This window comes from Heterocephalus glaber, unplaced genomic scaffold (genome assembly GCF_053883595.1).
Source record: "Heterocephalus glaber isolate CG9 unplaced genomic scaffold, H.glaber_assembly_v1.0 deba00000594, whole genome shotgun sequence".
NCBI classification, from domain to species: domain Eukaryota; kingdom Metazoa; phylum Chordata; class Mammalia; order Rodentia; family Bathyergidae; genus Heterocephalus; species Heterocephalus glaber.
The window spans coordinates 16,924,345-16,949,899 of record NW_028258151.1 but is presented as its reverse complement, the minus strand read 5'-3'; the positions used below and the strand labels follow the sequence as shown (position 1 = coordinate 16,949,899).

The 25,555-nt window shown below is 53.7% G+C and overlaps 2 protein-coding genes and 1 long non-coding RNA gene across 3 annotated transcripts in view; 2 read left to right on the top strand and 1 right to left on the bottom strand.

Annotated features, from left to right (window-relative positions):
• Positions 1 to 25,555, bottom strand: part of LOC147829521 (uncharacterized) — a 50,543-nt gene that overhangs the window by 10,503 nt on the left and 14,485 nt on the right. The gene's annotated exons all lie outside the window — the stretch shown is intronic.
• Clcf1 (cardiotrophin like cytokine factor 1) lies at positions 2,629 to 12,139 on the top strand. Its single transcript, XM_004852247.4, has 3 exons — positions 2,629 to 2,787; positions 8,688 to 8,854; positions 10,691 to 12,139. The coding sequence occupies exons 1-3, from the start codon at positions 2,772 to 2,774 to the stop codon at positions 11,183 to 11,185; spliced, it is 678 nt and encodes a 225-aa protein (XP_004852304.1). The 5' UTR covers positions 2,629 to 2,771; the 3' UTR covers positions 11,186 to 12,139.
• Pold4 (DNA polymerase delta 4, accessory subunit) lies at positions 20,058 to 21,794 on the top strand. The gene is made up of 4 exons (XM_004852249.3): positions 20,058 to 20,388; positions 20,613 to 20,702; positions 20,906 to 21,017; positions 21,376 to 21,794. The coding sequence occupies exons 1-4, from the start codon at positions 20,292 to 20,294 to the stop codon at positions 21,398 to 21,400; spliced, it is 324 nt and encodes a 107-aa protein (XP_004852306.1). The 5' UTR covers positions 20,058 to 20,291; the 3' UTR covers positions 21,401 to 21,794.

Genomic DNA, 25,555 nt, shown 5'->3' with positions numbered 1-25,555 from the left:
TGATTTTCCCCTTGGCAGTGTGGAGACGGGGAGGGGGAAGCTTGGCCCCCACCCTGGGTGAGGGGAGAGGGCAGGGAGGCAAGTTTAGACAAGAGGCTGAGGGAGAATGTGACTTTCCCAGCTTGTAGGGTCATTGCATTAAGAATCAAAGCTATACTGGGGACCTGGGGAGTGTTTCAAGCCAGTTATCCTATCCCCACCTGGCCTGGGTCTGCCAGAGCTGCAGCCCTCAGTTCCTGCAAGCTCATCTTTGGAGACTCCAAGGTGGACATCTGCTGTGGCCAGCTGGGGCAGCTCTACTGCAGACTCTACTCCTCTTTCTCACCAGTGTCTCCCCTCTGGCTCCTTCAGTTCCAGCCTCCTCCCCCACTTTCTCACTCCCACCCATTTGCCTTTGTGTCTCCTCTTCCCTTCCCTGGTCCCTTCTTTCTCCCTCCTCTTCCCTTGGCCCCCCTTTCTTCAGTCCTTCTTCCCCCTTCTCTCCCAGCCCCCTCCTCCTCTCTGCATTGGGGCTGCTTTCCCCCTGACTCAGCAAGGTGCTTTATAAGGTGCTGAGGGGCTCAGCCAAATCCAAACCACATTGTCTGTGCAGCCTCTCACCAGGAGCAAGCTGCAGGGCTGCACAGCCAAGGAGCAGGGCTCAAGCTCCTTCCCTTCTGCCTTACCCTATCCCTTTCCTTTCCTAGCTCCTTCCCTTAGAAAGAGTGGCTTCGAGGGGGACCTCCCAGAGTAGCCTCAGTGCCAGTCACCCATGGGCATCTGCCTTCTTGACCTTGGCATGGGTATCAAAAGATTCTTGGACTCACAGGGCAAGAATGCCATTGAAACTCCAGAGTCCAGGCTGGTGGGGGGCGGGGAGGAGGTGGAGGAGGCCCTGAGCACTTTCCACAAGGGCCCCTCCAAGGCACTTTTCCTCAGAGCAGCTACTGATGCTCCAGAAAGTCCCCTGCCCCTCACCCCAGGTCAGCTCTCCATTCCTAGCTCTTTTTCTTTTTAGAAAAAAAAAAAAAAAAAAGGAAGAGAAAGAAAAAGGAAGGAAGGAAAAAAGAAAGCAAGAGAAAGGAAGAAAGGGAGAGAGGGAAAAAAGGAGAAACAACCCAACAACAAAGTCTGTCCCACTCCAGTGAGGTAATTGAAAACAAATTTCTCCCCCCACCCCCCCACCTCAGTTCTCCAGTACAGAAAAGGGAAGAGCTGCCCTGGGAACCTAGCACTGGTCATCACTGTGATATCTACTCTGACCCACAGCCCGGAAGGGCTGTGGTGAACTGGCAGAGTGCCCTCCTTCCAGGGGCACCACAGGAATGGGAGACCAGGTCACTCCAGATAGAGAAGCATCACCTTCCAGGTCGGTCTACCACCATCTTCTTCCTCCTTGAAACAACAGATAAACAACAACAACAAAGCAACTTATAACTGAATGATTTAATTGGTGGAATGCTTCTAGGGTATCCAAGACTTGGGGACCAAATGACTGTCCCCCTAGAAAAATCACTAAGTGAGGCTGTCTGCGAGCCCCGGATGACAGCTGTTTCCTTTGCACTCCGATCACTCTCCCTGGCAGCCCTTTAGAGAGGGAATAAGGGGGAGGAAGGAGACCCTCCAGGGAGAGTCTAGGCTTATGGGTCCCCTAGGTCTCCGCCCAGCAAGTCCCAACCCAGGCCAAAGGGAAGGAGGGAGAGCACTCCACAGCCAAACCACCCCTGTCTCACCACCGGAAAAACCAACACCCCAAAACCCCAAAGGAAGGAGGATGCCAAATGTCTTGATGGGGAAGCATTTCACAAACGGGACTGGATGGGACACTGGGTCTGTCCATGGCCTCGAATTTGCGCATTCTCGCTGAGTCACCCTCGGTGCCAGTGCCTCTGGTGTTGAAACTGGTCTGGTGCCTTGGTACCTCGTGCTGATTAATGAATTACAAATCCCCCACCCATGTGCACTCTCCCCGGTCACTGGAAGAATGAAGAACCTTGTGAACTTGAGAGAGAAGCTGGGCATTGGGCCCCGGTGCCCTCTTCCTCCCCCCAGGGGACATTGTGAGCTAGTTAGTCACCTGCCCCAGCCCCTGGCGCCTCACTTAGCTCTAGCTTTTGGAAGTGGAACAAGCGTCGGGACAATAGGCAAGGGGGGCGGTCAGCCCAGACAAAGGACAGCAGGAAAAACACCATCACTTGCTCCGAGGCCAGCTCGCTGGCATCTGGGAGTATGTGTCATTGCTTTTACTCAAGGGGGTGTGGGAGAGAAGGTTAAGAGATAAAGGTTAGAGGTACGGTGGGCCCAGGGACCCCAAACCAGGCAGGAGCAGGGGGCAGGCGTCCCCAGCTGACACTGAGGGAGAAGCCCACGGCTTCATCATAGCGGGCTCCTGGCCCTGGCTCTGGGCAGTCTGCAGACCGACCGATGCCCTCCCTGCCCCCTTCCCTAGGAGGCCCAGGGTGGTACCGCCGCAGCCTCGCCTCACCTCACCCCCCCTCAGTGTTGTGGGAGGGAGAGGAGCCCCAGAAGCCCTCCCTTCCCGCCTCCCCCCTCCTCCCCCCACCTCGGGGAGGGCTGCTACAATTTGTGGTTACAGCTTTACACGTCAGAAAAAAAAAAAGTTTGCAGAATGTCCCACACCGAAAAAAAAAAATCCGAAACCGAGTGAAAAAAACCTGCGAGTGGGCCTGGCGGATGGGATTATTAAAGCTTCGCCGGAGCCGCGGCTCGCCCTCCCACTCCGCCAGCCTCTGGGAGAGGAGCCGCGCCCGGCCGGCCCGGCCCCCAGCCCCATGGACCTCCGAGCAGGTAGGAGCCAGGCGTCCGAGGCCCCGGCCCCCCGCCCCCGCCCGGCAGCCGCGAGATCCGGTTCCGTCCTCACCCCCACCCTAGGGAGCCCCACGCCGGGGCCCGGCCGGGGAGCAGGGTTTGGGCCGGGGAGACACGGCTGGGAGCCCTCGAGAGGGGCTGGGCGGGGACGCGGCATTCCTGGAGTCCGCTGCGCGGGGCCAGAAGTGGCCGGGAGCGCAGCGGGGAGCCTGGACGGCCGAAGACCTGGGAAGGCGGCAACCTGAGCTCTGCCGAGACGGGGTCCCAGGGAACTGGTGGACAGAGCCCGGCGCAAAAGTCGGGGCAAGCGAGTCCGAGGCGGGGAGAGAGGCTGCTGCTCGAGGGGAGGAGGGGGTCGGAGAGGAAGAAGGAGGGCGAGGCAGGGGGAGCCCGGGCCGGGCCGGCGGGGGGCGAAAGGAGGCCGACACCTCTGGCCTCGCCGCTCTCCCTCCCTGGCCCGCCGGGAGGGAAAGGCGGGCGGGAGGGAAGGAGGCCGGGTGAGAGACAAGGAGAGGAAAGGACGGCGGAGGGTACAGCCAGCCTGGCTGGGCCGCGGGACTCGCGGTGGCTCGCAGCGTGCGGCGTTGCCGGAGCCCTCCATGCTGCCCGTGGCCAGGGAGCCGGCGGCAGGTAGGGGCCGGGCGGCGGGGTGGTGGATGGCAGCTAGACTCCGGCCTGCCAGCCTGGGAGTGATTACTGCGGGGAGGGGGGGAGGCGCAGCCCTGCTGGACCCTGCAGGAAAAAGTCCGTCACCGGCCCGGGAGCGGCAGGCGCCTCCGGCAGCTGCGGGAGCAGCCGCTCAGCCCGGCGGCCCACAGAGGAGGGCGGGCAGGGCAAGGAGTTGACGGCGGGAAAGGGCAGCGGCCACCGAGCCCCCACACTCCGGACCCCGCCCCCGCCCCCCGCCCCCCGCCACCGGGAAGGGAGCGACCGGGCGGGAGCGGGCGGAGCTGGGGGGGCGGGGCCGGGGGCGGGGGCCACACAGGGGGAAGGCGCCACTGCCGCCCAGAGAAGGGTCCGGGAGCCAGAGGTCATGGTCGAGGCTGGAGGGCCGGTGAGTGGCCACCGACGCACAGTTCCTGGGCTGAACCCCTTGAAACAAACTTCAAGTCCCGCCAGCGTCCTCTCATCTCGGCTCTCCCCACCTTCCTTTCCAGCAACTCCACACTGGGCTCCAAGCCCTCCCCACAGAAGCCTGGTGCCAGAGGACCCCTGTGTCCTCCAGGGCAGGGGCGGTAGGGGGCTGCACCCGGTGGAGGCATGGCCGAGGGTTGTGAGCCTTGGAGAGAGCCTGGGGCTGGGGAGCACAGGAAACACCTCTCTCCGATCGGATTAGGGAAGATCTCTGGGCTTTCACTGCCCCTGACGGACCTCCACCCCTGCTCTGAGCACACCATCCCTTCTATGGGACAGAGGTTCATACTCTAACAGACCAGATGCACTCCCCCAACCAACTCAAACATGCTGGCTGCCCTGGAGCCTAAAGTTCAGCCAAGGAAGGAAACTGGCAGCAACTGTCACTGGGCAGTCCCAAAAGTGCTAACTCCTGACTGGAGTAATGGCGCACCCTCCCCACCACTCTCCCGTCCCATTCACACTTGTGCATGCCACCTTCTACACCACCAGCTACTGATTCCTTACACTTCACATTCCTCCCCACAATCCCACCCGCCACCTGCCTGTTCACATCCTGGCTCCTGCCACTCTTTCTGGCCCCTCCCACCCCCTCCTGCACACTCTTCACAATACCACCCTTTCCCAGCTCACCCACACACTTGCCCAGGACTATTTCCTTTACTTTTTCCTCCTGCCTCTGGCTTCAGCTGGCTGCTCAGCTCCCCTGCCTTCATCCTCTTCTCCCTGAGCACACCCAGGGCCCTCTTGCACCACAGTTCAGAACCTTCTTCCTCTATCCAAAGCCCAACTGTCCTGGTGACTGACTTTACAAGCCAGGGGCTCGGCCATCCTTTGCTTCTTTCCCTGGACCTGGATTTCTTGTCATTTGGGCTGGAAGAAAAGGGCAGGTGCAGATACTGGAGACCACAAGAGAGATGGAGCCCCATGGTTCAGCTGGGAGGGCCTTTAATGTGCACAGTGCAGTTGGGATCCTGGCACAGCTAGGTCTCCTGATTTTCCAGGCCCATGTGTTGTCCCCACTCACCCTGCTACTTCTAAGCAGCTTGGACCAAAAGCGAACCAGAAACAGGGCAGAAGGTAAAGAAAAAAGAGATGATGCCAGGTGTGGTAGCACAGGCCTATAAATAATCCTAGCACTCGGGAGGCTGAAGCAGGACAACTGCCAGCCTGGGCTACATAGTGACTTCAAGGACAGCCTGACATATATAGGGAAACCCTGTCTCAAAAAACAAACAAAAGATAAAATAAAAAAAAGAAGAACCTCGACTACATAGACCCTGTTTCAAAAACAAACAAACAACAAGAAAGAAAGAAGAGAGGAGAGGGCATCCAGAGCAGACAGTGGAGAAAGCTGCGTTTCTGTGGGCCTTTACCTGGACAGGCAGGTTAGGAGGTACCTGTAGTGCAGTGTCTTGCAGTCCTAATGCCTGGACCTTACACCATAGTGTACACACCACCCACTAGGTCACTCCTTCCCAGATTTCTCTCAAAAGACCCCTCCAAGGTCACCCACAGGCTGGTTCTGTTCTGGCTGAGGGCTGGATCTTCTGTTTCCCATAATTAGCCCAGCCTTTGGGCATTGCTGGAACTCCACAGGGCCTCGCTGGGCCCAACATTTAAGGATTACAGATTTCAGTTCCCAGACCCAGGTGCAGAGGCTCCACTGCAGCCACCTTGGACATCTGTACTGTAGAGCTCTGCCACCCTCACTAAGTGTGGCTGGACTGGAAGATAGGCAGGGACTAAGGGGCAGCTGGCTAAAGACATGCACAAGTGTGTGCCTGCCTAGGCAGCATGTTGGGGTTGCTCTGCACTTGCATGGGCTAAGACAATGTATGTTCATGAGGGGGACCTCGATTCCCAGGGCCCAGGGATCTGGATGGAATTAGGGGCTGGCCCTGGTGGGGGCCAGGATTGGGAAGGGGGCTGCAGCAGGAAACGTGAGCTGTACTCATTAGCTCCTCACGTGCTCAGCTGGATTTATAAACACAAGGAGGAGACGGGATGTAAACAATCAGTGGGCAGCAGCCAGAGGCAGATTGGGGCTAGATTGGGCCTGGGGGCAGGGCTGGGGGAGGGACCTGAGACATGGCCCCATGTCGGGGTCCACCTGCATACCACAAGGTAGAGAGGAGAAGGGATGAGGGCTCTAGGAAGCTCACTGTACACTCCTGCCCAGGGCCAAGGGGAACCCCCTGGCTCCAGTGTTCCCTGTATTCAGGTGTTCTCTGCCCTAGGCAGCTTTCAGCTTCACTGCCTGAAGCATGGTCACATCTTCTCCAGCAAGGAAACTTATAGTATATAGTAGAGGGCAGAGCCCTGTCCTTCCACCTGCCTTTTATCCTCCCCTGCCTCCTCTCCCTGTGATTCTCGAGACTCCTCAGCTCTTTCTCTTTTTCTCTCAGCTGGTCAGTCAGCTACTTCTGCTCTCTCCTGCCCGCCACCCCCACCCCACCCCACCACCACCCCCACCCCCCGCCCCCAGCCTGCAGTGACACAGTTACCTCAGAACTGAAATATTCCTGGAAACACCGGCCTTGTCTGGTTAATTTCATGAGCTGTTTTTTCTGCCCAGATGACTTAGCTTTTGTTTATTCAAAGGCTTCTCGCCCTGCTGTCCCTATGTAAGGAGGTCTCCCCAGGGATGTCCCACAGGACCCAGGAGGATAAGGGGAAACAGGCCCAGGGCTGGACTCCCAGCCGTTCCTCCTTGCCATGGGACAGACAGAGCTCAGTCCCAGGACTCTGGCTGACAGAGCTCTCCAGAGCCGAGGAGGGGGTGAAAAAGCAAGCCCAGTCTCCAATTCCTGCTTCAATGGGACCGTGGCATTGCTACTAACTCTGAGCAAGGACAGATTCCATCCTGAAAGCTATGTCAAGGCTGGAAGGGCTGCTGCCGCCTTCAGGAGGCCTCCAATCTCCAAAACTAACCCTCCATGGTACACATAGGATCCTGGAGGGCACTCAGCCAGATCTCAGGCTGAGGATAGCCCAGGGCTTCATGTAGAGGAGGAGGGCATGGAATTGTCTTTAGATATGAGGATCAGGGAATAGAAAGGAACTCAGAGTCAGGTAATAAAAAGGAAGGCCCAGGAAGGCGCTTTCCGGAGGAGGGATGACACAGGCTGCAAGTGAAAGAGGAAAGTGAAACCCATTTTCCCAGGGAGTAGTGAAGTGCCCGACCCTGCTTTCCATCCTAAACACACACACACACACACACACACACACACACACACACACACACACGAGCCCTCAAACCATGAACCCTTCGCCCAAAAAAGCAGGACCCCTGAGCCACTGGCATCCCCACTCCCACACTCCGTCAGGAAATCCAGGCAGTCAAGCAATATGAGAAGAGTCCACACTGACTAGCTGAACCACTGCAAAAAACCCCACCTGTCCTCTGTAAGAACCTTTTAGACTGTTCAAGATAGTAACCCTCTCTAAAGGCCCAGAGACAACTCTAAATCCTATTTTGAGTGTAAGTATACTCAAATTATTAAACCTACTCAACTTATTTCTATCAAAACAACATGTCATGTACAGAAAAATTTGGAAGTATAAAATATAAACTACAGGAAAGAAACCACTTGACCTCATACCTATCCAAGCTTAAAACCCAAACTAGCCCTACTCTTTATGACATGCCAAGCATCACCCCATCTAACATCTAAATCAACAAATTCACAAACCTTAATCTCAGCTAACCATCTGCCTGCCCAAACCTAACCACATCCCCCTGCTGTACTCAAACCTCAACCGCACTCAATCAACTGAATCCCAAGTCTAAACTAATCTGAAATGTTAAAAGTAACCTAGTCCTTAAGCCTCCTAGCCCAAGCCAATTATATCCCTACCCTGTCCTATCCCAAATGCGCATTGAATCCTGACTTTGAACCTCATCTGTGGCCCCTCTGACAGCATGGACCCCTGGCCTCTGGGCATTCTGGGATGTCTTAATTCTTCAGTATCTTCAGTTGACAAGCCCAACTCATCAAATGCATATCTCTCCCTTCTGTGTGTCCCTCCATTGCCCCAGATGAGACTGGTGTATAGATCTCCACACTGCCATTAGGCCCTGAGGAGAAAACAAAATCTTCAATCTCACTTTATCTCACAATACTTCCCATACCCAGGAACCATACCCTAGAATACACCCACATGACTCCATAAGCCAGCCCCATGTGAGTCCTCCAGCCCGACCCTGGCTGTCGAGCTCTACCTTTGCCTTCTCATGTCTCCCACAGGACTGGCTGTTCAGCTTGCCAACACTGACATGTGCTGTTTCCCACCTCTGCTCCCATCAAGCTGCAAGGGGGACGGGAGCATACACACACAGTGACACACATGCTGAAGACTCTTCAGCTGACAGATATACTCTTTTTTTTGTTTTTTGAGGCAGGGTTTCACTTTATAGTTCGGGCTGGCCCTGAACTCACTATATAGCAAAGGCTGGCCTCGAACTCCCTGTGAGCCTTCTGACTCACCCCAGATATATTCTGAAATATCTACTGATAAATATACAAATGGCAAGTCCTGGTCCACACAAACACATTCTCACCTACCCACCCACACCCTGGCCCAGGAGCAATTTTTCTCCTCCATCCTCTCTGTCTCCCATCTGGTGTCTTGCCCTACCCACCCCTCAGCCCAGAATGGGGACAGACACCTGAGGGGCTGCCAGCTGCTTTCCCACTCGGGCCTGATTCCACCCTCATGCTTCTTGCTCATCCTGTCCACAGGGGACTCGTGGGGGATGTTAGCTTGCCTGTGCACGGTGCTCTGGCACCTCCCCGCAGTGCCAGCTCTCAATCGCACAGGGGACCCAGGGCCTGGCCCCTCCATCCAGAAAACTTATGACCTCACCCGCTACCTGGAGCATCAACTCCGAAGCTTGGCTGGGACCTACGTGAGTATCCAGTTTAGGAGTCTGGGCATTGGGCAAAGAGTGAGCAAAGGAGTTGGGGGAAGAGAGCTCATGGTGGAAGGGTCCTAGTGAATGATGGGGTGATAAGGAGGGGCCCTTTGCCTCCAGGCAGTCTCCCTGTCTCACCCATCTCCTGCCCTTCCCTCTTAGGTGCCCCCCCACTCCCCATCCCTGGCCCCAGGACTAGGCATGTGGGCAGGCCTCGCACCCGCCTTGGCCCATTGCCCCACTGGCTGCCAGCCCAGCCGCCCGCCTCCCCCTGGGGGCTGGGGAAGTCTCCTCTGTTTACACCGTGTTGTGGTGTCTCTTGAACGGGCGGGGCCGGGTGGGGATGGAGGGGCCCCACCTCCCATGCTTGTGTTCCAGCTCGCCTCTGCCCCCAGACCTGGGGCCCTGCTGCTTTGGACCCATGGGCCTCTCTGTCTGCCTCTCCCATCCTAGCCAGGCCTCTTAGGGGGGTCATGGGGAAAGGGGGCTGCAGAGAACCCAGGCCAATAGTGGCAGGGGGTTCAGGATGTGGAAGGTGATTATGCCATAAGGATTTGGGGGTGGTCTAGAGGTGTTCGGGGAGCCCAAGAGAGAAGAAGTGACAGAGGAGCCAAGGACCATGGGGAACCAGCCCCCTCTTCCCGTGTTCCTCTTCCACATCCCAGACCCTACTCTGGAGCCAGGGAAGGAAAAGGGAGGAGGGTGGCGGGGGAGCTGGCTCCAGCCCCAGGATACACCGAGGAAATTAGTTTGTCTCTGTGCTTGTCAGCGTGTGAACCTCCCCCTGGGCCCTTGCCTATCCCAAGCCTCGCCCCTCTTCTCTCTTTCCATCCCAGTTACACATCTCCCACATCCCTTCCCTGGGCCCCAGGCCATTCCCCTGAGGGTTGGCAAGGGCCTTGCCCTTTTCCCTATGCTACACTGTCTTCCATACTCCTGCTTGTCCTGTCCCGTCTTGAGCCTGCCTCAGTTCCTTCTGCAGTCCTCCTGCTCATAGTGCTGATCCCACCTTGGGGTGCTAGTGAGTGCCCTTCTGTTCCCTATCCCTTTAGCCAGAGGGCCCAGGCTCATCAAAGAAGAGCTCTAATGCCAAGGCCCCTCTGCCTGTGATACTGACTTTCTTCTTTCCAGTTTCCCTGTGCAGAAAACCTTTGCTTGACTCTGGTTCCCCCTCTAATTCCCGACCCTTTTTCTCTCCTGGCTTCCCCTGCCAAATTTCTCAAAGGAGTGGTCTACACCCTCTGCCTCCACTTCCTCTCCACCCACTCACTCCTTAACCCCCTGCAATCTGGCTTCCAGGCCACAGCAACAGTTCTCTCCCAGGTCGTCAGGCATCTCCTCACCAAACCCAACAGCATTTTCTAAGGCTCTTTCTCCTTGCTGTTTTGCAGCCGCCCTGTGGAGCACTGCTGCCTTCTTCAGCTCCTCTTCTTGGCCTCTGCACTCTCCTGGGCCACCTTCTACCTCTCCAGCCTGGCCTTCTGGCTCCTCGTGACTCTTCTTCTTCTCTCTGCCCTGTGGTGGGCACTCGCCCAAGGCTTGCCCATTCAGCCAGTCAGCACGTCCTTCCTCAGTGGCTCCTGCGTGGTTTTCTCTTTCTACACTTCTCCATAGGAAAGCTCATCACCCTCACTGCTTCAACTGTCACCTCCATGCAAATGGCATCCTTGTTGGAAAAACTTAGGGGAGGCCCAGAAACAGAGAGGCTTAGTGTGGAAACAGGGCCAGTGTCAGGGGACATGTGAAATAGAAGCTTTGGGGGCAGGTCTCCCCAGCGGGGATCTGGCTGCTCTGCCCTCCTCCTTCCCCATCGCCCTCTCCTTTTCACAGCTGAACTACCTGGGGCCTCCTTTCAATGAGCCTGACTTCAATCCACCTCGGCTGGGGGCAGAGACACTGCCCAGGGCCACTGTCAACTTGGAAGTGTGGCGAAGTCTCAATGACAAATTACGGCTGACTCAGAACTATGAGGCCTACAGCCACCTCCTGTGTTATTTGCGTGGCCTCAACCGTCAGGCTGCCACCGCAGAGCTGCGCCACAGCCTGGCCCACTTCTGCACCAGCCTCCAGGGCCTCTTGGGAAGCATCGCAGGAGTCATGGCAGCTCTGGGCTACCCACTGCCCCAGCCTCTGCCAGGGATTGAACCCACTTGGGCCCCTGGCCCTGCCCACAGCGACTTCCTCCAGAAGATGGATGACTTCTGGCTGCTGAAGGAGCTGCAGACCTGGCTGTGGCGCTCAGCCAAGGACTTCAACAGGCTTAAGAAGAAAATGCAGCCTCCAGCAGCTGCAGTCACCCTACACCTGGAGGCCCATGGCTTCTGATCTCTGACCTTTACTATATCCTCTTTTCCCCCTTCAAGTCCTGCTCCCACTCTGGGAGGTTGGGAGGAGAAACCTGTATGCCAACACTTGTTGAGCCAGGAGACAGACAGTGAGAGCCCTGTGCCTCCCTGACCCTGGACACGGGCGTGGTGTGATAAGCCTCATCTCCTCAGCTCCCAGAGTCCTACAGGTCTGGAGAAGAGGTGCATAGGCACTGTCCTGTTTTCACAGAGGAAACACTCCAAGGAGTGGAACGGCTCTCACCGCCTCCTGCTTCCTGCCCACCACCTCCAGTGCCCACCCAGGCCCTTCTGCAACACTTCCAGAAGCACACATGAAAGGCAACAACAGGAGACCACCTAGCATGTGCCTTTCTAAGCTGAAGCCCCTTAGCTGCCCTTGCCTCCTTGGATGGGTGTTGCCCTCCTACCCCAATAACTCTACACATCCAGTTCAGGAAACAAACATGACAATGAGTCTAAACAAGAAGAGATGGGATGAAAAACAGAACGGGTGGCCTGGACTGGAGGTGACCTAGAAACCAGAAGAGGGCATATTGACAGGGACAGGGACAGACAAGACCCAACCGTCACCAAGACAGTTGGTGGCACAGGGTGGCAAAAAAAGCCACGTCGAGTATCAGGACCTTGCCTTGAATTTTCTTGCCAGCATCAAGGTGCCTTCTCTCCGTCACCTTTCCCAGGGTGTCTGTGGTTGCCTGGGCTAGGGAAGGCAGCCACAGCTGCAGCCACGGGTTTCCTGAAAGTTTACATTGTAGTAGCATTGTGAGGTGTGGGGGGCGGCTCTCCCAGGCCCTGCTCCCCCAGCCCCACCCACTCATGACTCTTAAGTTTGTTGTATTAATATTTATTTATTTGGAGATGTTATTTATTAGATGATATTTATTGCAGAATTTCTATTCTTGTATTAACAAATAAAATGCTTGCCCCAGAATTTAGTTTCTTTCACTTGCCTGGTCCGCCTAGGGCACATGGCTATGCTCCTGGTCCTGCCAGCCTCCAGCTCCCACAGCCCCTGACCCCAGTGGAGTTGCAGGCACACAGGGCTTGAGGAAACAGCTCTCCTCTCTCCAGCCCTGGGGCACTGTGCAACCTAGATCCTGTGCCCTCCTGCTACCAACTCTAGTATGTCTCTGTCATCCCAAATGGCTCTGTCACTTGTTCTTTTGCTTTTGGCCTTTGTTCTTTACCTTAGGATAGCATATTTTGGGGGAAGAGAAGAACTCCTATTGGACTGCAAGAGACTGTGATAGATGCTATTTGAGAAATGACCTAAGCTGAAATCTAGTTCCATAGCCTGCTAGCTGAATAACCTTAGACAAATTAAAGCTTTCTAGTCTCCCATTTCTCCATCTGTAAAATGGGGATAAATATACTTATAAGATTGCTGGAAAAGGTAACAGAAACAATAAAGGTTAAGATGCTTGGGAGTAGTAGCAGCAATTGTAATTACACATTACTTGGGACATGTCCCTCTGTTATGCCACTGGGTAAATTAATGGGTTAATTGCTCCCAGGCAACACATGGATATTTTACAAGGGCCTCCTAGAAATAAGGCCTTAAGCAAGGAAACAACAAATGATAGTAATGTCAGTTGACAAATTTTATTAAAGACTTAATTACCTGGCCATCATTACCAACTGATGTATGAAAGCCAAAAGAAGTCAGAGACCTAACTTGGCTCTTGTCCTCATGGAACTTGCAATCTACTTAGGAAGAACAGCTTTCCTGAAATACTAAGGTTCAAAAGTCCACGGTCACAGTCAGAGTGTAGGTGCAAGAGCTATTGGACCTGGTTGTGGTCTAGCCAGTTTCTGTGGAATGTCCCCGTGTCACCTGGCCCAAGTGGAACATCTACCACCTATACAGGTTGAGACATCTGCCCAGGCATGGCCAGGGACACCTACAAGCCCTGCTCCCAGCCTAACAAGACAGAAAGGAGAAAGTCTCTGAGCTGTCTCCATGCACAGAGAAAATGCATCATGGCCTGCTCTATGCAAAACACTAAGCAAGTGGCTATAAGAAAGACAGGGATAAGGATGGCGGGGTCCTGCCCTTATGGAGTTTATACATTACTATACTACCTGGGCAGACTTCTTGGGGGCAGACTCTGGCTCTTCCTTTCCTCTCCATCCTAGTACCTAGCTCAGGCACCAGCTTAAAGGTGTTCCAAGCCAGGTATGGTGGCACATGCCTGTAATCCCAGCACTTGGGAGGCTGAGGCAGGAGGATTGCCATGAGTTCGAGGCCAGCCTGGGATATATAGTGAGTTCAAGACCATCCTGAATTATATAGTGAGACTCAGCCTGAACTATATAGCAAGACTGTCTCAAAAAGCCAAAAATAAATAAAATAAAGGTGTTCCATTAGTGTGTGGAACAAAACAATCTAGACAAGGGAACATGATTTGGACATGGTGACACATTCCTGTAATCCTAATTACTCTGGAGGCTAAGGCAGAAGGACCAAAAGTTGAAGACCAGCCTGGGGGACTTAGTGAGATCCAGTCTCAAAAGGGGCGGGGCGGGGGGGGGGATTACCTAGCCTACTTGAGGCCTGAGTTCAGGCCCAGTACTGGCCAGGTGTGGTGGTCCATGCCTGGATTCCCAGCACTTGGGAGGCTGAGGCAGGAGGGTCACTGCAGGTTTGGGGCCAGACTGGATTACATAGTGTGTTCAAGATCAGCACTAACTACATAGCAAGACCCTATCTCAAAAAACAAAACAAAACAAAAAACAACACCACCTCCTCTAAATGCTGGGATACAAAGCAAAGCATCTAGTAGGGTGAAGGGCCTAGGCTGGGAGCCCTAGGGAAGGAAGTGGTACCCAGGGCCATCACTGTATTTCCAGACCCTGGGATAAAGCAAGTGCTCATGGTCACCTTTTGCATAAATGCACCAGATGGGATTTAACACCAGCCTGGGAGGATGGGCAGAATCTGGACAGGGGGAGACAAGACAGGATGAAGGTTGGTTAAGCCTGCTTGCCTCCTTTTCATGCATAGTGTCTTCAGGGCAAGATCCAGAATCATTCATTTTTGCATCCTGACAGCATTTTAGCACAATACTTGGCACAGTAACCTCCTTGTTAATTTGATTTAAACTGATTTAATGAGTGTTCAAGACAAGAGTGTTTTACAAGTTGAGAGAAGAGTTTGAAGGAGGCAGCTGAGCATTCTCAGATGGCCCAGGGGAACTGAGAGAAGAATGTAGAGAGAAATCTATAGGCTTTGGTGGTTCAGAAGTCACAGGTAACCTTTGGAAGTAGGTGAGAGGCAGACACCAAACTGTGAGACAAAGAAGGATATGGTGTGAAAGAAAGTAGGAGTAAATACATTTCCTCTGACTTTGGTGGCAAAGGGAAAGGATGGAGGAAAATATTTTGTTTTGTGGTGGTTGTTTTTAGAGAGAAGAGATCTAAACATATTATTGTGGAATGAGGAGGTGCTGGCTAGAGAAGAATGGAGAGGTTTGGGGAGTGGACTAAGGAAAAACCAAAGGCTTGCTGGGCAGTCACACGGGAGAACCAGGGGAATGTCAGCAGATATATCTTTATCAGAAGCCCATTCAACATGAACTGTGAGATTTCCTACTAAACCAGAAGTGGCCAGGGGCAGAAACAGAATGTAGAGGGCATTTCCCAAGGCTGAGGATGGCAAGGCAGGAATGGTAGAGGATCAAGAGACTCTACGGTGCTAGAGACTGTTACATTGCGTGAGCCACCGAGCCCACGAAGTGCAGGCAGAGTGGGCAGTGGAGAAAAAGAAGAAGGGAACTGATTAGAGAGATGCTGCATGTGGGGAGTGCCAGAGTTCACTCTTGCTCAGGGTATAAAGAGTGTGGCTTAGAGCAGTACCACTGAGCTATATCCCCAGCTCTTTTTCTTTCTGTTTATTGTTTTGATATTTTTTTTTTCCCGCTACCAGAATCAAACTCAGGGCCTTACACTTGCCAGCCAGGCACTGCACCACTGAGCTACATACCTGGCCCTGGTTTCGATTTTTTGAGGCAGGGTCTGGTTATGTTCAGGCTGGCCTTTAACTTACTGTGTAGCCTAGGCTGGCCTCAAATTCATGGCAATCCTCCTGGCTCAGCCTTCCCAGTGCTAGAATTACAGGCGTGCACTACTATGTCTCACTGCTGTTTTTGTTTTGAGACAGAATCTTGCTAAATTGCCCAGACTAGCCTTGATTCCGGACCCCCCCCCGGGGGGGGGGGATCAAACTTGGGTCCTTGTGCTTGCAAGGCAAGTGGGCGGAACCACTGAGCTAAATCCCTGGCCCAAGCCTTGATTTTTTTGATCCTTTTGCCTCAGCCTCCCACCCTCCTTGGGATCACAGGAACACACCATTGTGCCCAGCTAGAGCTTGAATTCTTGAACTCTCCCCCAAATAGCTTCTAATCACAGTGACAGGGGTATAGGTCTCTCCTTTTTTGGGCACTGAGTCCCACAGGGTATTTGTAAAATTGCTGGCACCATCAGACAGCCCTTGCTAAATGACAGATTATTAGTGTTTTTTGTGCACTTGTCATTGGTTCTTTAGGTACAGCTGCCTCAAGAGATGTGATGAGTTCTCTCTAGCTAAGGTTTTACCTCTAAAGTATGCCCTTAGTGGCAGGAGTCTGGGTATCCAGAGGCCAACATATGAATCAACACTACCTGGGGCTCTGCAGTGTGTGTGTGTGGGGGGGCATTATTTCTAGAACTCCTATGACACCCACTCCCAAGGCTAGGGAAGAGGACGGAGGGAGAGAAGGCCCTCCTTCCTGTCATCTGCAGAGAATATATAGATTAGAAACCTCTTTGTCATTTTGGTGCTTGGAAGTACACTTGAGTTTGAGAAAACAAACACAAGAGGGAGAACTATCAGTTGGGAGGGAGGCAACTGCCTGGAGGATAGGAGGGGTACACAGGAGGCTCTGATGGGAGGTGGCAATCATCAGACCTTGATGCAAAGACTGACCCAACATCTAGGACTTAGGATGGAGGGGGCTTATTCAAGCACTCACCACCACTCATCACACTTCACTACAGCCCAGCCCCAGTTCCCCCAAATGGGGAAAGCAGATGGAGGCCCCTGTTCCCTTCAGCCTAAAATGCAAAGGCCAGTGATTCAGGCCTGGCTGGGTGCTCTGATGGGCGACTTCCTCTCAGCTCCCCCTTCTCTGGAGCCACAACAGTCGCTGCCTTGGTCCCTTCTAAATTCTTGAGCTCCCTGACTCAGCCTGGTACTGAATTTCCCAGCAGGAGACAAAGCTCTTGTCAGTAGGTGGTGGGGCCTGTGGGAACACTCTCAAGTTAGAGTCCCAGTCTCTTCAGACTCTCAGGTTCCAGGTCCTTGCCCTAGGCCTCACTCATAGAATCACCTCTCTGCCCCTTCCCAATTTGTCCTAACCTCCAAGGCCTAGCTGATTGGGGGGAGGGGGTGTTAGCTAGGACCTTCTTCCCAGCTGGACGAAGACTGACACCTGGTGGCCAAGGTGAGGAATGGCCTGAAGGCCCCCTTTCAAATCTTCCCAGAATTTATCCAGGACTAGGATGGCCTAGGTAAAAGGAAAGGTGACCTGAAAAGCTGTGGAAGATGGTAGGAGCAGGGAAGAAGAGACACCAGAGACCAAGGAGAGCCTTCCCTTCCCCCAGATCCTGCCCTTTAAGCCCACTAAGCCAGAGAACCTGGATCAGGAAGAAGAGGGGTTATTGGGACGGTGGTGAGGGACAAAGAGGTGGTCTTGAATCTGGTCCACAGGGTAAGGGATGGGGCCCTGGGTGTGTGTACTGGGGTCTGGGGGAATGTTCATCTGACTGCCCAGAATCCCCTGAGCTAGCCTGGTTTTCAGCTCAGGGGGGATGGCATCACCTGAGGGCCTGTGGAAGGGGGATGCTGGAAAGGGGGAAAGAGAGCTGGATATGCCCCCACAGCCTGCTGGGCTCCAGGCAGCTGCTCCCCTCCCTTCACCTGCCCCCTCTTTCCCAGCTTACCTGGCTGTCCTCACAAGCCTCATGATGAGCTAGGGGAAGGGAAAGGGCTCTCAGGACATGTGCAAGCGCTGAGCCCCCCACACCCACATCATCTGAACTAAGCCTGAGCTAAGCCAGGCCTAATCCCTCTTTCTCTAGAGCAGTCAGCAGTGGACCTCAGGGCCCAGGAAGGCACTGGGCTTCTCTTCCAGTTCTTGTCATTCCTGGGCTTCTCAGGACTTTACTCTTGGCCTTGAAGCAAGAACACTATGTGTTCCCAATATGCAAAGGTCACTCTTGAGGGTCCCTTCACCAGTCTGTGGTGTCAAGGCTGACACAAAATACCTATGACTGGGCTTCTGGGCATTCCCCAAAGGAGAAAACTTAGCTCCCCACTCAGAGCCTGCCCTGGCCTCCAAGGGCTGAACTGTGACAGGCCAGGATAGCAATTTGGGGGATGGGCCCAGGAAGCAACCTAAACAGGAGGGGAAGGGGTTCTAGACAGGAAGGATATCAGAGAGGGAAGGGGTTGGAGAGTAAAGGAGGAAAAGACCTAAGGCTGGGCAGGCTGAGGACCAGTCCAATTGCTGGCACACCTTAGGGATCCAGGTTCCCAGTTGCCGAGGAAGGATCCCAGCAGGTCAGAGATGGTTCCAAATTCACTGTATGCCAACAGTTCCACTGGGGCTCAGCCCTACTGCCATCTGACTAGGAGAGGAGGGCATGCTGGCTGGAGAGAGTTCCTTAAACCCCAGACCAGAAGGCCAGTCCTAGAGCTCTTGCACTTGTGTTGACCACTCCGGCTCTTTCTGAGGCCTGGGGTGAGGCGATAAAGCCCATGGGAGACATCTTCTAGAGTGAGAGAAGGTAGCCAGACCTGAGCCAGGCAAGGCTAGGGGAAGCAGGCAAGGACAGAGGCTGGTCAGGGAGGCATCCACAGAACAAGTCAGGGTGCCAGTGGCTGCCACAGGAGAGAAGGGAATAGGCCTAGGCAGCAGTGGGAGCTGCTGTGGCTGTCCAGAGGCACACCCCATTTCACGCTCCCTGGGCGGTGGCAGGCCCCACGGCTATCAGCTTTCAAGGGTGGGAGGAACCTGGAATGAGGAGGGGTCTGCCCCACCCAAGGCTCCCTATTCCCTTGGGGCTTTATGGACTCAGGTGATGGGTGCCACACACTTGTGGGAACAGCCCAGGAGCCCCTTGCAGAGGCTCTCCAGGGAAGAGGCCATCACACAACCTGGGGTGCCATGCCTCCACCAAGCGTGCAGTACCTGACTAGACCACCTTCCCCACTGGTGGAGGGGGCCTCCCTACTGTCCTGCCCAACTCAGCAGGCACCTTTCTGCCTGGATATGGGCCCTCTTTACCCTAAGAGGCAGATGTGGGGATTAGACCTGGTCAAGCCAAAACAACAAGGAAGGGGGGCATCCTCCATCTCTCCTGTGCACCCACAAATTCTTCCTTCTCAGCCTTCCCTCCTTGAGGTAGCTGGTGGGAGAGCTAGACAGGAAAAGGGCTCCCAAGACACGGTTGCTCTTCCCCTCTGGTGGTCTCTCTGGAACATTCTCCTCTATTCCCAGATCCCAGACCTGTAAGAGAAGCAGGAAGGCAGAGGTCTCTGAGCAGGCATTGGCCCTTGTACCCCGGAAGGAAGAACTGGATGGGATTTCTAGAGGATGATTAGTGCTGGGCTGGTCCCAGTGCTGGTTCCCAGACTCCCACTGGCCAGCACTTTCGCCTGCTGCCAGGAAGTTGGTGAGGGGGAGGTGAGAGTAGGGGTGAGTCAGCGATGACAAGAGCCCAAGAGACAAAGGTCATGGGTGGAGAATTGAAACACACTGTTTACAGCAGCCCACCTCTTCCAAAAGGCCTTTGATGCTAATCATCTTGTGGCCCCACAGAGCTCTGACCCACCCTTTCTCTCTTTTCAGTTAGGAATTACAGCTTCACTTTGACAACTGTACAGCCCCTCTCCCTGCAACCTGTGAGCTCCAGGCACAAGGAGGATTTGCAGTTTCATGGGGGCCCCACAAGGCCTGTTACCAATAAGCCTTCCTACTTTCAAAAAATTTTTTGATATCTATTTTGAGCTCATATGTGTGAAAATTCTTAGAACAGTACTTGGCAAGTGCTAAGAGCACCATGAGGGTTAAGTTTATTGATTTTCTTTTATGCTCATAAGCACAGGAGAGATACGGCCAGTGCCGAACTGGGGATCCAATCACATTGTGATGGGGGACTAGATCCCTCTTCTGGCCTCCTCCTTGGTATGGAATCTTCCTGACTAGTCGGGTGGGCAGGGGCAGGCTGTGGGAGGGCCGACAAGGCAATGGCCTGCCCGGACTAGGAGTGGGCAGTGTCTCCGGGCTCAGACTGTGAGAAAGGAGCTTTCGGAAAGCAAAGGTTTCTCCAGCCAGGTCTCCTTGAGTTGGTGAGGGTGGAGTGAGAGCAGGGAGGGGGGCTGGCTTAGGCCAAACTCTCTTTGGACCTCCAAATCTACCCCCACAGCTCTCTGAAGCCAAGAGTCAGAGTGGAAGGTTCCAGCTCGGCTCAGGGGAGTTACAAACCGGCCATGGGGATTAGTGAAGTTGAAAAGAACATTTGCCTAGCAAGGGAAAACGGGAAGTGAGAGGTTGAGGATAACACTCCGCAAGTCCCTGGGGACCTATGTAGACCAATGGGGGGCAAGAGGAGGTGGTGAAGTCTGGGGCATCTTGACAGGTCCCCAGCCCTGGCCTAAACCCTCCTCCCCCAGAGCACAGCTGCGGCAGCTGCCCCGCCCCTCACCCTGTGCCCCCTGCCATTGGCTAGAGTCAGGGCCCTGCCCCACAGAGGTGGCCTGCCATTGGCTTAGCTCTTGATGTTTGCGTGCTTGTGGGGGCGCGGGATAAGCGTCATTCTCTGGAACCTGGAGACTTCCTCTCTTTACTTGTCTGGGTCATCTTGTCTGCCCGTCGCTGGCGCATCTTTCTCTCTGGCCCCATCTCTCTGTGTGTGTGTGTGTGTGTGTGTGTGTGTGTCTCTCTCTCTCCTCTCTCTCTCTCTCTCTCAGCAGCTGTCTCTTGCACGCCCGCTGGCCTGTTTCTTCCCCGAAGTCGCCTCCTTCGCCTGCCTGGGTGGCCGCCATGGGCCGGAAGCGGCTCCTCACTGACTCCTACCCTGTTGTGAAGAGGAGGGAGGGGCCCGCTGGGCACAGCAAGGGGGAACTGGCACCAGAACTAGGTCTCTGAAGCGCGGGGGTGGCAGAGGGACTGGACACGCAGGGACCACATAGTGGATGGGGGCCAGATGGAAGGGGAAGCGAGCATATACTCTACTTTTGACCCAACATCTAAGGTCCAGCAGCGCGATGACAGGGGGGAAAGAGCCAGGAACAGTGGCACAACTGTGAGGCCAGGGGCAGGGCAAAGGACTGGGCAGGCCTGAGGAGCAGTGTGTCATTGCAGGGGAAGAGCCCCAGATCCCCAGCGAGGAGCAAGCAGAGCTGGAGCTGCTGAGGCAGTTTGACCTGACCTGGGAGTATGGGCCCTGCACAGGTGAGAATCCACCCCGCCCACCAAGCGCATCCCTGAGCCAGTCTTGTCACCCACATTTTGGAAAGTGAACTAATATCTGCCTGACAGGTACTGCACCTGTGTTTGGGGGCTATGGAGGCCCTTGAGACAACCTCCCCCATTCTGTAGCCTGGACTCTTCTCAACCCTCCATGAAGTCCATGAGTTTTCTTCCCACCCTGGCAGGGATCACACGACTACAGCGCTGGCATAGAGCAGAGCAGATGGGCTTGGAGCCACCCCCAGAGGTGTGCCAGGTGCTGAAGAGCCACCCTGGAGACCCTCGTTTCCAGTACAGGTCAGGACAGACTGGGATGGCTTTCAGGGAAGCCAGGGCCTTCTCTAGGCACTGCCTCCCTGCTGGCTTGGGTGGGGGCTCCCCTGACCTAACGGAGAAATGGATGCAGGTGTGGGGGTCCTTCTGAGCAGGCAAGAAGGTTCTCCAAGGTGCCTGGCTCAGGAAGGCATGTTAACTCTTAACTCTGACTTACTGGTCGGGGAAGGATGCATCCAGGGCCCAAGGGACTGTCTATTTAGTACTGAGGGGTTTGCCAAGACTGTAGGCAACAGCTAAGAACTGGGGCTGTGAAATGCCATCAAGGGACTTAACTGACTTTTTCTCTGGTGTTCCCTCCCTCCTACCACATCTTCCAAAGCCTCTGGCATCTCTATCACCTTTGAAGAACCATCTAGGCCATCCTCCCCTTGACACTCCTGCTTGCCACAGAGAACTTTAGGAAAGAAGTAAGAATTAGTTGCTCCTGCTCAGCTCTGTTCTGCTGTGGAAGAATATTTGACAGCTGAGTCTGGAGGTCTCAGGCCCTCCATCTAACCAGAAGGCTCCTACAGCCCCCCTTGACAGACTGTGGACTTCCAAGATGGCCAGTGGACTCTGGGAACAAGGACCTAGCCATGACCTATGGGGTGGCAAAGCAAGCAAACCCTTATGCCTAGCCAGATGAATCAGGAGGCAAAGATGCACTTCTCACTATAAGACTGGCAATCTGAGGGCAGGACTGGCTGCCCTGGACAAGGGGTTCACTACTGCTTACAATAAAGAACATTGAGCCTGGAATTCTGATCTCCATTCCCTTGATGTGGCCCTGCTCTGGCTAGCAGTCCCCACCAAGTTAGTAGGCAGGAGAGCCCGCAACACCCCTCTTCCTTAACAGACGGAGTTCTCCCCAGAGCTGAGCGATCTCTAGTGCCCTCTGGTGGCACATAGGAAAACCACTGTAGGCACCTTTGCTTACCAGCTGGAAAAACCTGCCTGACCTGCTGGCCACCTAGTTTAGGCAGTGTTGGCCACCTCACAAACATGGGTTCTTTGGCAGAGAAGAATGCATGGGGTCATGGCTCATAAGGTCCAGATAGACCTACCCATGCCTAGAAAGCTTCCCATACCAAGGGGTACCTCCATCCAAAGCAAGGCAGGAGAGTCTCAACTTACAGGACCTGCTCCAATAAGGTAACCATCTGAGGGCCTTTGGAAGGGAACTGGCTATTGACAGGGGACTGCTTAGGGGACTCTGGGTCAGGACACCATATGGAGAATGATTCAGTCACCCTTTATGTGGCATTACTTTCTTTTTTTTTTTGGTACCGGAGATCGAACTTGGGTCCTTGCGCTTGCGCAGCAGGTGGCAAAACCACTGAGCTAAATCCCTGGCCCAATGTGGCATTACTTTCATGTGTTGTTTCAGCTGTCCATCCCAGGCTAGATGGAGACAGCCCTACACATTTACTTCTTCAAAACAGCCTACAGAGGGGCTGAATGCCTTGTTAGCCCCATCTTACTAAGCAGGTACTTTAAATGTGTTCTCTAATCCTCTTTAAAAAACCTTCAGGGCCGGGGATTTTTTTTTTTTTTTTTGGTATCAGGGATTGAACTCAGGACCTTGCACTTACGAGGAGGCACTAGAACCACTGAGCTAAATCCCTGGCCAGGGCCGGGGATTTAACTCAGTGATGCCATCGCCTGCCTCACAAGCGCAAGGTCCTGAGTTTGATCCCCGATACCAAAAAAAAAAAATCTTCAGGTTAGCTGGGCATGGTGACACATGTCTATAATCACAGAACTTGGGAGGCTGAGGCAAGAGGAGGGCCTTGAGTTTGAGGCTAGCCTGGGCTACATAGTGAATTCAAGGCTAGCCTGAGCTACATTGCAAGACCCTGTCTCAGAAAAAAAAAAAAAATCTTCTGGTGGATTTTAAGAAAGGGAAATTAAAGTGCAGAGAGGTTAAGTAGAGTTATCCAAAAGCACATAGCAGGTAAGTGGTAGTACAGACACCAGGAGCTATATATATCAGGCTCTTCCAGTTGACACCATGCCCCTGCCCAGCACATGCCATCTGCCAGGCACCAAAGGTCTCCGTGGGGTATTACTGATGGTGAGGGGATAGACAAAACAAACAAATTAATTATGTGGGGTAGTGGTCAGTGGGAAGGAAAATTAGGGCTAGGGGCCACAGGGGGCCAGAGAATGCCAGGAGTGCTATTTCAGGAGAGTTGGGCATTCTGCTAAGGTGGAGATTTGAGCAAGACCAAAGTGAAGGGCAAGGCTTACATCTGTGTGTTCCAGACAGAAAGAACAAGTAGAAAGTCCTAGTTGCAGGAGTACTTCTATCATGTTTACACAACAGTGTAGAGGGCAGTGCAGCTGGGGCCAAGGGAACAAGGGGAGAGTCACTGGGGAATGAGGGCACACAGATAGCAGGCTATTCTCAAAGGGTCTTATAGGCCATGATAAGAAATCTGGCTTTTATTCTGAGTGAGAAAGGAAGACACTGGGGGGCTTTAAACAATGACATCATTGAACTTATGTTGTGAAAACATGACTACAGCTGTGGGTGAAGAGTCTGTGGATTTGGGGGAAGACAGGTAGCCAAGCGGCTCAGGAGACCATTGAATCAGCCTGGTGAAAGATGACAGTGATATGCACCAGAGTAGGGGTGGGGGGAGCTGTTAAGAAGTGGCCAGTTCTCTCTGTATTTTCAAGGGCGGACTGTCTAATAAGAGCTTGCTCCTCTGGACTGTGGGATTTAAGAGACAAGAGCCAAGGATAATTCCACAGGTTTTGGTTTGAGCAACTGGAAGGACACAGTTTCCATTAGTAAAGTGGAAGGACTACAGGAAGGGAGGTCAGGGTGGAAAGAAAGACTTCAGTTTTGGACCTGCTGGATTTGAAGTATCTGTGACAAGACCCCGGGGTGTCAGTTGAGGAAATGTAAGTGTAGCATTCTGGGGAGGTCTAGATTTGAGATCTAACCTTGAGGATCTTTTAGATGGCATTTAAAGCCACAAGCAGGAGATTACTTGAGTGAATGTAGAAACAAGAAGTGATCTAAGGACATCCTGCGGCCCATTTCACTCAAGGCAAGGAGAAGGCATGAAGCAAAGGAGACAGGAGCAGCCAAAGAGGCTAGAGGAAGATCAGGGGAGTAGAAGGCCTGGCAGGCCTGGGCAGAGAGTTTCAGGTCCCAGAGGTTCCCAAGAGGCTGGTAAAATGCCAGAATGATCTGCTGGATTCAGTCATGCAGAGGTCACTGGAGGCCTTGACAAGAGCTGTTTTGTGCAGGGATGGGCTAACAGCCTACCTGGACTGGCAGTAGAAGTGGAAACAGGGAGTACACCGACTCATTCAGGGACTTTTTACTGTACAGGGAGCAGAGAGCTGGTGTGGTAACTAGAAAGGTACGGAGTTAAGGGAGGTTTTGTTGTATCTTTTATTTTAGATGGAGTGATACTGCAGCCTCATCACACAATGAAGAGTGTCCAACAGGGTGGGGATGTAATGCTGCAGAACACAGGGCAGCAGTTGCAGGAGTAAAGGTCGGGAGGACAAGGAACTAGGACACAAGGAAGGGTGCCTTCTGTAGGTGCATCCACTGTGACAGGAAGGAGGCAGAGCAGGCAGAGTAGGTACAGGGATGGGGGAATTTTGGAGGATAGAAATATGTGAGAAGCAGATGTTTACTGAGAGTTTGCCCCTAAGTGTTCTTCGTGCCATCTGCTGTGCTGAACACTGAGGGCACATTATTTACTTGAGTTTTCAGAACAATGTCATCAGGTAAGCATTAGCCGTGTTTTACAGATAAGGAAACTAAGGGTGAAAGGAAAGATGCCTTGCTCAATCAGTAAACACCAGGGCAGGAATTCACTACCACTCAGTCACCCCACACCTGTGCTCCAGATGCTTAGGATGGAGTTGGTGAGATAAGGCGTACATATGGGGAGAGTTACAAACCCTTGTAATACAAGTGCTGCCCCCAGGCAACCTAGGAGCACCAGGGATCCGAGCTGTGAGGGCACAGGAAGGCAAGAACAGGCTGGGCCACACATCCACAGGAAGGAATGGAAGGAGTAAGGAAAGGAATGAATCTCAGGCCCAGAGAAATTCAGTATTGCACAGTCACACAACATCCGGGGTTTGATCCCAGAGTATGGCTCCAGAGCCTGTACTCTTTGTGTTTGTGTTTGGGTGAGTGGTACTGGGGAGTGAACATAAGGGTGCTCTACTGCTGAGCTACATACTCAACCCCTCTTTTTTTGTTTTTCTTGAGACAGGATCTTGCCCATTTGCCTAGCTGGCCTCCAACTTGAGATCCTCCTACCTCAGTCTCCTGAGTAGTTGGGATTACATAATGCCAATGAGGTTGGTTAAGGCCAAAAAGAGGCTCTTGAGCCTGAGCCCAAGGAGCTAGGATCAGTGTCCATGGTGATGAGAATGTTTTTGGGCAGAGAGACAAGATAAAAGAAATCATCCTGGAAAATCTGTCTGGCCAGGAGTTAAAGAAAGACTGGGGGTAAAAACTCCAGGCAGGAAGATGATGTGAG